The following is a 14716-nucleotide window of genomic DNA, read 5'->3' as shown; positions in this document are numbered from 1 at the left end:
TATTTTATATTGATTCTTTTATTGTAGTTATTTTGTATTGTTTCTTTGTATTGATTCCTTGACTTATAACCATTTTGGGTTTTAGTTGCTTCGTATTAATTTTATTGTTTTTACATTAACATAAAAAAAAACATTAAAAATAAAAAAAAACTTGTTAATTATTTTTATTACTTTGAATTTAATAAATATTTTATAATTAAACATAAATTTTGGAACTTTTATTTTGTTTAACATAAAATTAATTGGTGATATTTTCTTATACTTTTAAGAAAATTTTGGAAAAAACTTAGGCAGGAATAATCTTAGTAAGAAGTGTGAATTACAACCCATTTAAAATTTGTTTAGCCCAGCCAGTTAATTTGCCCAGCTTTATTATAATTTACTGCTGGAAAAATGCCTTCTTAAGAAAGTTAAATGACTTATACATTTGAGATACTTACATATTGATTCTGTTAGCTCTCATTTTAGTTTCAAAGAAATTTACAGCTGCTGTCCGATAAATACAATCAAGGAACTTTGTAAGACTATTAACATATTAAATATGTATGACAAAAATATTGGAAATATATTACAATAATTATCAAATTTGTTATCATTACTTTTTTTCTTAAATAGCACACTAAGAAATCTATTGGCACTAAAAAAACTAAAAAAACAGCAACTCAAGAAACTAAATAATTTTTCTTTCGTAAATTTAGAGGATAAAATTAAATCCTAAAAAAAATAAACTATGTTTTACTTGGCCAGATCGTCTATTCGAACATCCAGTTTTAAAAGCTCATCAGAAGTCTGATCACACAAAGGATGTTCTGGACTAAGGTCATCAGCTGGTGTGTGGGCGTTACTTGAACTACAGGATAATGGAATGGTCATTGAAGAAGAAGTGGACTTCAGACCACTGGTTGTGGTCAACGGAGCAGAACTCGTTGTCGTCGGCCGGCCATGGCTTGATTTGGACAATCTAGAAATATTTTTGCAAGCATCTTCATTGAAATCATGTTATAATAATGAAACATATATATAATTTTTAAATGAAAAAAAAACGATGTCATAAAGTTTTCCATTCAATATTTACTATTTTATTTGGCAAAAAACATATTTTTAAAGGCATGGAGCTGGTCTCAACAACATGACGGCAATCTATATATTGAATGTGCATCATTTAAATATTCTAGCACTCTCATATAAATTAATCAGACCAGTTTCAACTCATAGATCATAATATTAAGAAAATAACATTCTATAATGGAAAGAATCTCTTTCTTCTTGAAAATGGTTGACAAGCAAAATTTAATGATCAATTAAACGTTTCAGTTAATTATGTAAATTGTTTTCTAACTTTTTATTGTAAATATTAATTTCTTCGGATATGATGCCCTTCAGCTTAATAAAAAGGCCATTCAGTTAAAGTATTTATGTTTTAAAATGCATTATTCTAAATACACGCATTTTTTTTTTTAAATATTGACTTAAAATATTTTATAGTAATAAAAATTCTCTTCTTTTCTTCGAAAAAAAATTTCCTTAAAAAACAACAATTTTTAAAAGAGCGTAATAATAAGTGCATAGTTTCAGTTTGAAATTAGGAAAAATGCTGATGTGTTAGCATTTTACAAAAACGTCATTGAGATAATTAATGTACTTTTTGTTTGAAATATAATAATATAAAGAACTGAACAAAAATATGTTTAAATAAATTAAGTATGATATTTATTATTGACTAATCTAATTAATAATAGTATAAAAACATGCAAGAACTGAAAAGGCAAGTGCATAAAAGCTAAGAATAAAACCCTTGACACTAATGCAATATTAGATTATTTTTATAAATAGGCTTGCTTTGCTGGTTATATGGCTTTAAATTTTCAAATAGTTGAGTTTTTACTCATTTCAGAAGGCGGTAGGTCCGCCTTCTAAAGATGGAGACAAAAGATGGAGACATGGCAAAAGATGGAGACTTGTTCAAATTAAAAATAACTTCAAAAAACTAATTTGCAATGAATAATTTTAAAACATTTGCACTATTGCAGTATTGCTATAATTAAGGATTGCGAAATGGATATTTAAAAATATATATTATTTTAATAATAACAAGATAACAAATGTAAGTGTAACAAATGTAAATTCAAGCGCGTTTGCAGCATAAAATTCCGACCAAATATCAGAATTATCTGAAATCAATTTAAATTTAAATCTTTCATGTGCATTTTAAATTAAAAACAGGAGTAAATCCAATCAATTTTTCAAATTACCATAAAACACTAAAAGAATTTATTAGACACACTTTATGGATTTCTTTTGAATCCCAGAAATCAGTTTTGAACCTCTACAAATGCATTTGTTTAAAAATGATTAACAATTGAATAACATTCAATTCTAATTAAAACTAAAACATAATTCCAATGAAGGAATTAAACTCTCCGAAAGTTTCTTTCATATCCTTTGACATATTCAATTTTAAACTCTAAGATTAAAGCAAAAAGGTTAGAAAGAAAAAAGAAATCGTAATAAATATTCTAAGTGAAGTTAGAATCGGATTGAGCTAGATGTCTTTAAAATGAGAATTCCTTAGGGTTTAGTATTTCGAAGGCGATGTAAACAGCAGATATTTTTATTCCTGGTTTTGATCTCTAGAGCGAATCGATTGTCTGAACTCCATTCTGCATTATCTACATTCTAGAGCTTATTTATTTTCAATGCAATTCAAGTGAGGCAGTATTTGTTTCTTCGAAGTATATAAATTTAGCTGTTGCCATGCATGAAGTTTAAATAAGCATGCAATTCTCAGAAAATATTATATTTTAATTAACATTAGAACTACTAATAAATAGTTACGGAAAGGTCTGGAAAATTTGCAAAATTTTATGCAATGAAATCAAATTAAAATAAAATAAAACAGAATGAATAATAAAATAATCAATAAAATACATAATAAAATAAATAATAAAATTAATAAAACACATAATAAAATAAATAATAAAATTAATAAAATAAAATAAAGAACAATAAAATTAAGATAAAGAAGATAAAAATAAAATCATAATTTGGAAACAATAACACAATTTATTTATTTATTCATGGACTTGAATTAAGGAAACAACCATTCATTTTGCCCGAAAATTGAATTTAAAATAAACGAACTTATATTTATTCATTTATTTGAATTTTTGATGGTTCTTAAATTTTCCTGAAAACTTACTAATATAATCTAAAAGTTTTGTTTATTTTTGATTTTTTTATAAATTTACAATAAAGTTCACTAGTTTAAGCACATCTTGTATTTCTTTGTTAAAACATGAACGTATATCTTTTTTTTCAATATTACATATGCAATATTTTTGTAAACCTTTTTAATAATCCTTTTTCGCTTTTTTTAAAGGTATTTTTGTCTGCAATAGTTCCGTATCATTTAGCTATTTCATACTGTTCTTAAAAATAATATTTAATCTATCAATATTTATGAATAAAGCAAATAAATCAAAACGGGACTAATTTTAGTCGAAAATAATATTTTAAGTAAATAATCTATTGAAAGATTGTAAAATAATAAATTGAATAAATAATTCCAAGAAATTAAAGCGGCTGTGTATTGATATATTTTAAGAATAAAGATAAAATATCTTTATTCTTATTTTATATGTCTTTATTCATAGGAATAAAGATAAATCTAATAATAATAAAGATTAGATTAGATATTTTATCTTTATTCATAAGAATAAAGATAAAATATCTTTATTCTTATGCCCACACCTGCTTTAAAAAAAGTGGTGACTTAGTAAATAATGTATGACTTAATGAAAAAAAAATTATTGCAGCGTCCTTAGATTAGATGAAATTGGGGTGTTCTCGGGGAGAAAAAATTATCTGGTGAATTTAACATGCTGTTTGGTGTAGTGATGACATTTCTGTTACAAATAAAAAATAAAAAAAATAAAAAACATATTTCTTGTAATAAAAACCAAAATGTACGGTATTTAAACCATTCGTTTGGCAATTTTTCCGTTCATGTGATATCAATTTATCGGAAATTCTGATTTTCAAAAATACAATTCTTATTGCCATTGGTAGTAAACTGTAAGAAAATTGTAAGCTTAACCAAATATATGGTTTTTATGCAATGCTCTAAGTTATTATGATAAAACTGAAAATTTTTTATCACATATTACAAAACCAAACTTACTATTAATTTCACTAAAATGATTACTAAAACACTTCGGTAAAATTTGCTTAGCTTTTTGGTGTTTCTATTAAGCCAAAAACATTGAAAATTGTACCGAATTCTGGTAATAATAACCATACAGAGATTTTGGAGCGCATTTCTAACCAGTCTGACGAAACTAACTTTTCTGACATCTAACTTTTCGGAAATCGTTTCTTTTTCCGAATATAGACAGCAAATTTCAATTGGTTTTCATCTTAAGAGATAAGTAGAGATATTCTTCCCTTCTTTTTTTGTTATAAATAAAAAAATTTATATAGAATTCAAATGTCTTCAAAATAAACTTTTAATACAAAATATATTCCAGAGCTGCACCGACAATATTTTTGTCACTTGTTCATCAAAATAAAATTTCCTATCAGACATACATTTAGAAATTGAAAATTTGACTGAAGTAGAACACTCCAACCACATTCAGTAAATTCACTAAGTTTTTGAAATCACGAGTTGTGTTTTATTTAACATGTTTACTGTAGTTTAATTTGCTAAAAGAAATATTTAAAATATTGATAAAAATTATTATTAAATAAAGAATAAAAATGTCATAGGATAATTACGAGTTTCAACAACCACAAGTACAACAGTTAAACTATTAACAACCGTTAAAAGTAAAGACCTGTTTTCTTAGGACAGGTCGGCGTTACAAAACGTCAGCTTGAAGCGAACGCTAACCCCTGATCGGTCAATTTATGAGTTAGACAGCATACGCCATTGAACGTTCAGCTTGAACAACGACTGACGTCTGAATTAACTGCAGTTGGATTACAACTTAACGTTAACGACAGAAGCAATGGTGGACAACATTCAACAGAGCATTGAAATCAGCCAAGATTTTGATTTTAACATTAAGCATAGCTTCCTCTTCTTCTTCATTTATCTAAGCTATAATGTGTCTTTTCTTGGACAAAGTCATTATTTGTTCTCTAAAGCACTGGTCGACAGTAACAAAATCAATAAAAATTCAAAATAGATATTTGTTTACGTTATTAACGCACGCGCAATGCGAGATGTCTGCGTTGGGCCGACTGCTCACGCTGAGCTAACAAAACAGTATTTTAGCGAGAAGTTGACGTACCGCTGACAGTTGGCGTCAGCGGTACGTCAACTTCTCGCTGACGCCCAGAGAAGGTGCTTGTCTTAAGAAACCAGGTCTTCAACGGTAAACTTTTCAAAAGTTCAAGAAATTTAGAGCTGTCTTCAAACCTCTGTGTGTGGAACAGACTCATTCATTAGAATGAAATTATAAGAAGCTACTTTATAGAACGCTAACTAATTAATAAAACTAATAAAATAGTTGAAATTCACCTGGATCTTTGTTTGCCAGAGAGAATGGATTCACCTTTGTCTACTTCATCATCATCATCCACATCACCCTCTGCTGCTGCTTCTTCATTATCCAGCAGAGAGTTTGAAATGGAGGCACTGATTGGACCATCGGCGGAGCTCACAATAAACGCCATTTTTCTTGATGCATGGGAACTAACTGAGCTACTTACAGCAGCTGTAAAATTATTGCTAGTTATTGAAAAACATCTTAACTCTAAACCACTTATAAAAGATGAAATAATGCATGAAGTGAAAATATTTTTGGTTCATATGAATACTTTAAAGTATGTACAGCCTAGCAAGAAATAAATGGACTTCCCTGAATATCTATTGATCTAATAATTGGATCTTCACGTTCTAGGACTCAAACATCATAGCTTGAGAAAGTGACCTCAAATATGCTAGTTAACTAGTGCAGAAGATATTTCGAGTTACGAAATCAGATGCAAAAAAAGTATTTTCTGTGAATAAACATACCTTTTTTTCGACTGATACGGACTTTTTGCCCCCAAAATAAAGGGTTGGACGCAATCTGGGAAATATGGTTCCAATAGTTTGGTGAAGAGAGTGGTCCAAAGTTTGAACCCCTCAATATTAATGTGTCAGATGTTTTAACACATCATTGAATTTATGTACTTAAAACCAGTATCCCAACATTCATGAATCCTAATGCAATTTTTATGTAAATAAAAATTAGATTATGATTGTCTCTAACATTTTTTAATTTCTTATTTTATTTCAACATTAAGTTGCTTGTTTTATCATAATATGGTACACATAATAAAGTATTATCAAATATACTATGATTCAAATTATTATGTGATTCAAATATGCTGCATTAGATTTTCTCTTTTATTGCATTATTGTCAGTACTATAAGCATTATGTGACGCACAAACTATTAAAATGTGTTCAATATTCAGTAATGTATTTTAATGAGGAATACCCATAAGTTATCAATAAAAGCATCTAACCGTTTTTTTCTTCAAAAATGTTGATTAAACTCGTCCTTACATTATTTAATAATTAATAAATTAGCATTATCTGTGTTCTGATTCACTTATTGTAGTTTCTGGTTTCGTGGACATGAAACCCACCTGCATTGCGTTTGCAACCATATATTACTTTATGATTCTTGTTCGTTATCTTAAATTAAGTTGAGAATTTCAAAGATAGTTTCGAATAATCCTTTATGTAGAATAATTATTTTCATTACGAATAAATGAATTTTCAATAATTAAAAAAAAATTGAAATGAAATATTCATCCAAATTAAGTGCCATTTGTGGGTTTGCATGTAGGCGTTTTTAACTGTTCTTCATTAGCTTGAGTCAGCTTTCTTGTAAGTTGGAGCTTATGATAACGGAATTTAATGTAATTGACCGGAGCCAAAACATGGTTTCAGTCAAAATTTTTGAAATTGAGTTTATTATAAATTTAGAATTCCTGCATCCTTAGCTTTCTAAAAATACCTTACTTTTGCTTGCACTCTAATTATTTACACAATTATAGCAGTTTTTGTGAAAAGTAATGACAGTGGATAGACTAATAATTTTAAGTCCTTAAATGCGTTTACCTCAAAATTTGATTTTTTTACATTTTACACTACTTTAAATACGATATCTCATGTCTATATTAATAATTGCCTAAAATTTTTCCTGAGTGTTTATGACTATACGATACATGTTTGAACGACATACTAAGATAAAAAAGTAAAATTTTATTTTTTATACAGGTTTTTTTCGCTAATACAAGTGTGGAAATTTTTAAAAATTTTATTTTTTAACTACTTTGATCATTAACTCAGTAGTGTGTGCATTTACATTTAAGATAATAGTTCAATGTAGGAAATTGATATATATCGTTCATAACTGATAATTTTCGAAACGAAATCCTCATAGGATTTTTTGTTTTAGGCGATAGAAATTTTTTACAGTGTTTAGCGTATATGCATAAAAATGCCTTAATCTTACCTAAAAATGATCAGGTAAAATATAATGATAATTTTTCTGCTAGTTTCTTTTAAGCTTTTACTCATAATATAAAACTTTTTTTTTTTATATCTGGTATAAATATTTTTAAAAAAAAGTGGTCGAAGCTAGTCGGATGCCTCAAGGGAAGGAAAACTTAAAATTAATTTTAGTTAGGGCATTAGCCTAAACATTAACAAATATTTTGCATCAAAGATCAAGTTAATGACATTCTATCAGTTGGAAATATAATTTCCTCAAAGACTATTTATTTTTCAAAGAAAAAATATTTTTTTTAATATACGATAAAAATATTAAGATAAAAAAATAAGATATAAAAGCACGATCAAAACAAGTTTTATTGTAAGTAATTCCATAATAAAACATTTAAATACTCTTCAGAGTTGCATTTTTTGAACAGCTATAAATGATAAAATTAAGATTTGTTTTTAAATTTTATGCAGTTAAATTTTATTTAAACTGTATTAAAAAATGCAAGCTACTCTCTGAAAGTGTTTCTAATTCATCCGAAAAAATTAATGTTTATTTTATTATCCCGGTACATAAAAAATATGGCTTTACATATTATAAGATAAAAATAATTCCCATCATAAGTGCAACTAAAATTTTTTGAAGCTTCTATTTTGGAAGAATTTAAAAAAATCAGATGTAGAATTAAAAAAAAACATAAACCTTGTTCAGGAGTTCCGTGCTGAAGAGGTTTTTCCTTGAAGTGCTTCAGAGAAGTGGAAGAACGTGTCAGTGTGGCAGGTCGTGTCCATATTTCGACCCTCAGGTCTTGAGCACTTGTTCTTCTGGAATTAGCAGGAGGACTTTGAGATCTGGAATGAGCTTTAGAATTGTTACTGCTACCCCCAAACATGGCACTTGTTAAGTTCGTTACACTTTCTGCTACGCCTAAAATAAATAAAAATTTGTTTAAAAAATATAAAAGCATTAAGACATTTAATTAACATCCAATATTTTAATATTAAGTAAAATTTTATCAATAATTTAATAAATGAAATATAAAATCTAAGATGTATGTATGCCTTAAAATTTGGAAAAAAAATTAAAAATGGAATATTGCAATTAGTCAGCGCCTAATATATTTTTTTATGAAAAAAAATCACATTTAATCAGTAATTAAATAAATTAAATAAAGTCAAAAATAAGTGTAAAAATAAAAGCTTAAAAAGAAACATATTCTAAAATGCCATATGACAATTCACTAACATCCAGTATTTGCATGATTAATCACATTTTATCAATGATTTGATAAATTAAACATTATAAATTCTTAAAACATAATAGTAAGATGCAAAAAGCATCTTGTAATAATAGTATTTATGCGTCATGAGTATATAATCAAACTTTATGTTTTGTATACTTTCAATTATTATAAATATCTCAATTTTTAATTGAAAATTAGTACTGACATCAACAGAAATATGACACAAAAAAAGAACGATAGAATATTATTAAAGACAAAAAAAATTTTCTGCAACTCATGAAAAATAAAAACATAAAAATAGTTTGAAAAATTAGAATCACCAAAGGCTAATAAATTTTATTGCCATTTATCCAAATAAGTAACTAGTAATATATTACTAATTAAAAAAAATAAATAAATGTTACAAATGTTTTAAGCTAATGTAATGTAATGGGGCTGTTTTTTTTTCAATATGAAGAGTTTTATAAAAGTGTCTTAATTCCAATTCTAATCTTAATTCTGAATCATAGTGAACAGTGGACGTTTAAAATCTCAAAATAAAACTGATTTATTTGTAATAATTAAACATGCCTATTGATTACAGAAACCTAATCAATTTTGTATGAACTGCACAGATTAAAAGTATTAGTTTCCTTTGAAAATATAAGAAATTTATAATAATATAATACATTTCTAATAGTTTTTATATTGTAATAATATGACTTAATTTAATTGCATAATTGAATGTCATTCAAAATGTCTCATTAAAAACTTTGCCAAAATATTTAATATTTTTCAATTTTTTTGGTCATAAATAAGGTCTAAAACAAATGCTACTTAAAATGAAGTCTCTAATTTAAATTTAAACTGCATTTTATTTTTTAAAAAAAGGAGTATTTTACAATAAAAATTTTATGAAAATTTAAATTTTATTATTTTTTATGTATATAGACGTATATTTTTAAAAAAATTTCAAGCAAACTTTTTTCTGAGAATTAGATGAGACTAAATTTTTTTTTTAAAAATTAAAATTATTGCTTAGTATTTGTAGTGAAAGGAACTCTTTTTATTCAATGTAATTAAGTGTATATTTTAACTACTGTCTTCTTAATTTCTTTTTACATTTATATTTGAAGCCTAATACAAACGTTATGCTGCATACCAAAATCGAGGCTTCTATTATAAAAAATTAAAAAAAATCACTTTAGAGATCTACTGTCCGCTTAATCATTTACTAGCCGTAACAGTTCCATTAGTTAAAAAAATATGCAAACACAAATAATGATTGGAATAAACTATACCCAATAATTAAAAAGACAAAAAAATGTATACTCATTTTAAGGAATGTCTCACCCATCTAACTACGTAACCAGCTATAAAATAGTTATTGAAAAATAAGTAAATAAAATAGACAATACAAATTGAATACTTAAGGCAATAAAACGCCGTGAGAAATTAAAATCGGGTTTGCTTCTCACAAAAAGCAGCGCGAATTTAAAGTGCTTTAATTCCAGTTTTATTTCCTAATCATAGTTACTGAAATTGAAATTTATCTTTTCAATTTCACAGATAAAATATGAAAACACGAATAGCGAATAGAGTAAACTATGCCCTATAAAAAAGACGAAAATTTATAAATAATATAATTTTAATCATTCACTGTATCTTATCTGTTGCAGAAGTTAATACCCACTGAGCCTATGGAGGATATTCATTCAAAAAAATAATTAATCAAAAAAGACATACAATATTCATATTTGATCCGAAAGTGAATGAACTGAGATTATATATTTTCCTCTTAGGAAAGGGCAATTAATTTGACAATTTTGTAGCAAAATGTATTTAAATTTTGAATTTTAAAATTTAAAATCACTGTTCGAAATATTTATAGACAAAAAAAAGTTGTTTGGATTGTTTAATTTGAGTTTAAAAAAATTACTATTCATCAATAAGGGAATTTTAAGAATATTTTTTTATTTCAATAAGAAAAACTGAATGTTATTTATCGATTTTAAAATTTTTAAAGGATTTAATAATTTAATCCATTGTAACAATTTTTATATTTCATTGATTATTATATTATTATATCAGTGGTTTCTAGATACACTATAAAAAAAAATTCTGGATCAAATTACGGTAAGAAGTACCGACACTCAGAGTGCCGGTACTTTTTACAGTAAAATCCTATTTTACTAGAAAATGCTACGAAACAAAACATCTAATAAACCGTAGTTTTTACGGTAATAATTACCTTAAAATCACTCTAATTAAATAGATATTGGTGTAAAAATTGACGGCATAATATTTTACAATGAAATGGATTTCATAGATGTACCCAAAGTGCTGGTAATTTATACAATAATTTGATCCGGAATATTTTACAGAGTTGAATAATGATGCAAAAGGTTTCAAACGTGTTCATAATTCAATAAAAAATTGTTTATCAATTAATTCAGTTCTTTTACGAATTTTTATATTTTTTTTTACCAGATCATACTTTGATATAATTGCTTTTTAACTGAAAAATTTAAGCATGACTCAATTAAAAAGTATCTTTTAATTATTTCAGTTATTATACAATTACTTCAACTATCATACAGTTTATCCTAGCTTAATTAACACATAACACTTTTGTAGATTCTCTTTTTAGCTCATAAATTTGATCATAACTCAAATAAAAAGTGTTTCACAATAACTTCAGTTATCATACAATTATTTAAGCTATCATACAATTTATCCTAGTTTTATTAACAGATGATTAGTTAGTTATATAACAGATTAGTATGTTACTAACTAATCATCTAGTAACATTAGTTAGTTATATAACCCAGTCAGATATTTTTCACAAATTCACTTTTAGCTGACATTTTATAACAGAAAAACTGCCTACAGTTTAAAAAATAACAGCTTGAAATTCAGCTTCTGTTCTTTATACACAGCTTCTGTTCGAGACAAATTCAGTGAAAGTGTGATTTGAAACGAAACTCACCTAAAAGAGGTATCTCATGCCTTTTTTTTATACATCTCAAAGAAGTTTTTTTTTTTTTGGTTTAAAATCGAAGAGAGAAGACAAATAACTGAAATTTGCTTGGCGGAACTAGATTATAAACAAGAATATTTCTGGCAAAAAAAAAAAAAATACTGGCACACGGAATTTATATCTAAAACACATTATTTTTACACTTTACAGTATTTTTAATGTACAGTGAGTGAAAAAAATAGCAAGTTAAAATGCAGGTTTTTTTTCAAAACTAGGGATTCAATGTTTTAAAACGCTTCATGGAAGCTGAGAAGAGGGACATTTTTAAAATTTCGAAAAAGAAGAGTGATACTGATTATGTTAATACAGAGCTTATTTCGAGCTAAGCATTGAAAATATTGTTGATGATATTATTTGAAAGTATGACATGTCGTATATTTAGTTTATTGTCCCCAGCCTTAATTCCTTAAGCCTAAATTTTATTTCGGTTAAATTAGCTAATTTAGTTAATTTATAAGATATGGTCAAGAGTCATTTAAAAGTTAATTTATAAGATATAGATAAGGATCATCAAAATCAAATTTCTCACCAGGCTAATTTTTTGGTGGAATTAGCTAAAAACAAACTTAATTTATTAGATATGAGAGTCATCCAAATCAAAAGTCTTATAAGGCAAAATATGAAATATGAGCGTATCAATATTTTTCTCCAATATAATGATGGAAAAAAAATCACCCTAATTTACAAAGAAAGTGACACTCTCAAATTAACTGAATATTTTTTCGAGTTAGTTTTTCCGGTTTTAAAATAATACGTATAATTTTTTGGACTATTTCGTTTCGTTTTGTAGAGATATAATAATTGAAAATAATAAAAATATTATAATAATAAGAAAATAAAAAATAATATAACTATAAAAATAATTTAGTAATGAAAAATGATAATAAAAAATAATTTAACCATAAAAATAATTTAATAATAAAAAAATTATAATAAAAAATAATATAATAACAAATATAATTTAATAATCAAAAATGAAAAAAAAATCACAGAAATTTTGTCAAATGCACGACAACAAGTTCAATCGGAAGAATTATGTTGAATTTTTTTATTTTATTATGAAGCGTAAATGTTGCTTAAACAAAACGGAAATGCATTTTATACTATTTCTCATTAGAGTTGAAAAGCAGCCAATAAATAGCTGTCTTCAAGAATAGTTTTAATTCATTATTCAAAACGATAAAATTTTATTTCAAATTTTTATATTTCTTTTATTTGTAATCTTTTAAAATGCAAATATAGGGAAAAAAAGTTAATTAAAGCAACAATTTTCAGTACACAAAAGTTCTTCATTTGCGGTTAATGATAACTTTCAGACTTCAAAATTGTAATCTTTAATTTTTAATTATTTAAAACTTACTTTGTGAAAAGGAAATTAAATTTTCAATAAGATTTACGAATGTAAAAAAAAATCGTCTCTAAAAAAATCAGCCCCATTTGCGAAAGATGCTTCAAGTACCTTCCTCGGTGGAAGCAAAATCTAGTCAAACAAATGTATTTTTATATAGGAAATGTTATTTCTTAAGATTTTGCGCAGCGATCAATAATGATACGTAGGCAATGCACAAGAAAGAATTTAAATCTACTGTAACGCAATGTCTTTTAAAAATGATAAACGAGAAAAACGAAAAAGTTTCCGGTTTTTCGGAACCTTTACTGCAATGTTTCATCGCAGAGCATTTTTACAGGAAATGTTTAAAAAAAAATAAAAAAAAATTTATTAGCATATTGGATTGTTCAGAAAGTAATTTCGCTTTTTTATGAAAATGAAAGGCGGTTTTCTATGGTGAATGACTGTTTTATTAAATCATATAGTGCCAGTTTTGGTTCAATCATCTTTCCGGTAGTAGCATGATTTCATGTGCATAAAATTTTCGTTCCTTTTTTTGGAAAAACCTTACTCCTCTTTTTGGCCAAGAGATGTTAGATCTCCTTATTTGAAGTAAAGGTTTTACCATCTGAAAAAGTTTGTAGGGACCGAAACATTGTGGTAGAAAACACACAATTTTTTCCCCACCGGTGACCGTTTCAAAACGGGATAATTTTTATGGCGCATGAGAAGCAATTCACAGACGTCAGCACATATTTCTTTCCCTAATAATATAAACTCATTCGTCAAGTTTTGTGATTAAATCTTTTGAATTTTCAAATGGTCATGAATAGTTGAATTCGATAACTTTAATATCTCAGCGATTTCACTAGTTGTTATTTACCACTTTGCAACAATTAATGCTTTTATAGATCTTCGTTAGCGAAAACTAACGTTGTGCATCTCCGTGCAAATCAGAAATTTTGCCGGATAAAACTTTTGAAAACCAATTTCGTCACGTACTGCCAATACATCTTTTCCATACACATAAGATCGTTTTTTTTCTTGCTTGGACAGTATTTTTCCCATTTCAATAATAAAAAATAAAAAAATTATTCTGAAAATTCTTATTTTACTTTCCAAAGAAACGCACCAACCAAAAACAACTGCTTATCGATCGAACTTTTCAATTAGCAAGCATTGCTGCATCATCTGTTAAAATATGCAATAATTATGCGACTTTGGTGGAAAATTGACAGAGAAAAATTATAATTAAGTCTTCGACTAAGAAAAAAACGAGCGTATTTTCCGAACAGCTCAATATCTTTAGCAATCAAATTTTCAAACCAATATATATCAACAAAAAAAATTTGTTAAAAAAGATCAAAATTTAAGTTCGTCAGAAATATGTCTCACATCTTATTCCAGTTTAAAGTGTTCTAAAGTAATTTTTAAAACATTTAACTGATTAAAAAAATAATTATTTGAAAATTTTATAATATGCCTATTTTAAGTCAAATGAGGTTATGTATTTCAGAGAAAATATTAAGACATGAAAACATGCTACACTGTAAAGCCAATGTCTTGAAAATTTCTATAATCGCTAGATAGCAATCTGTGACTAAAAGAAAAAACTTCCAG

General features: G+C 26.3%; 1 protein-coding gene across 2 annotated transcripts in view; it reads right to left on the bottom strand.

Annotated features, from left to right (window-relative positions):
* Positions 1–14716, bottom strand: part of LOC107443883 (voltage-gated inwardly rectifying potassium channel KCNH6) — a 398302-nt gene that overhangs the window by 15986 nt on the left and 367600 nt on the right. For both annotated transcript variants that reach the window (XM_087168266.1, XM_071183149.2), the window contains 3 exons: positions 8207–8431; positions 5525–5720; positions 740–961 (listed from right to left, as the gene is read on the bottom strand). In XM_087168266.1, the coding sequence (XP_087024392.1) occupies positions 740–961; positions 5525–5720; positions 8207–8431 (643 nt within the window). The remainder of the gene's footprint in view (positions 1–739; positions 962–5524; positions 5721–8206; positions 8432–14716) is intronic.

This window comes from Parasteatoda tepidariorum, chromosome 7 (assembly GCF_982258835.1).
Source record: "Parasteatoda tepidariorum strain Cologne lab strain chromosome 7, Ptep-v5.0, whole genome shotgun sequence".
NCBI lineage: Eukaryota > Metazoa > Arthropoda > Arachnida > Araneae > Theridiidae > Parasteatoda > Parasteatoda tepidariorum.
Note: the sequence above shows the minus strand (reverse complement) of the source record. Positions and strands in the feature narration are given on the sequence as shown.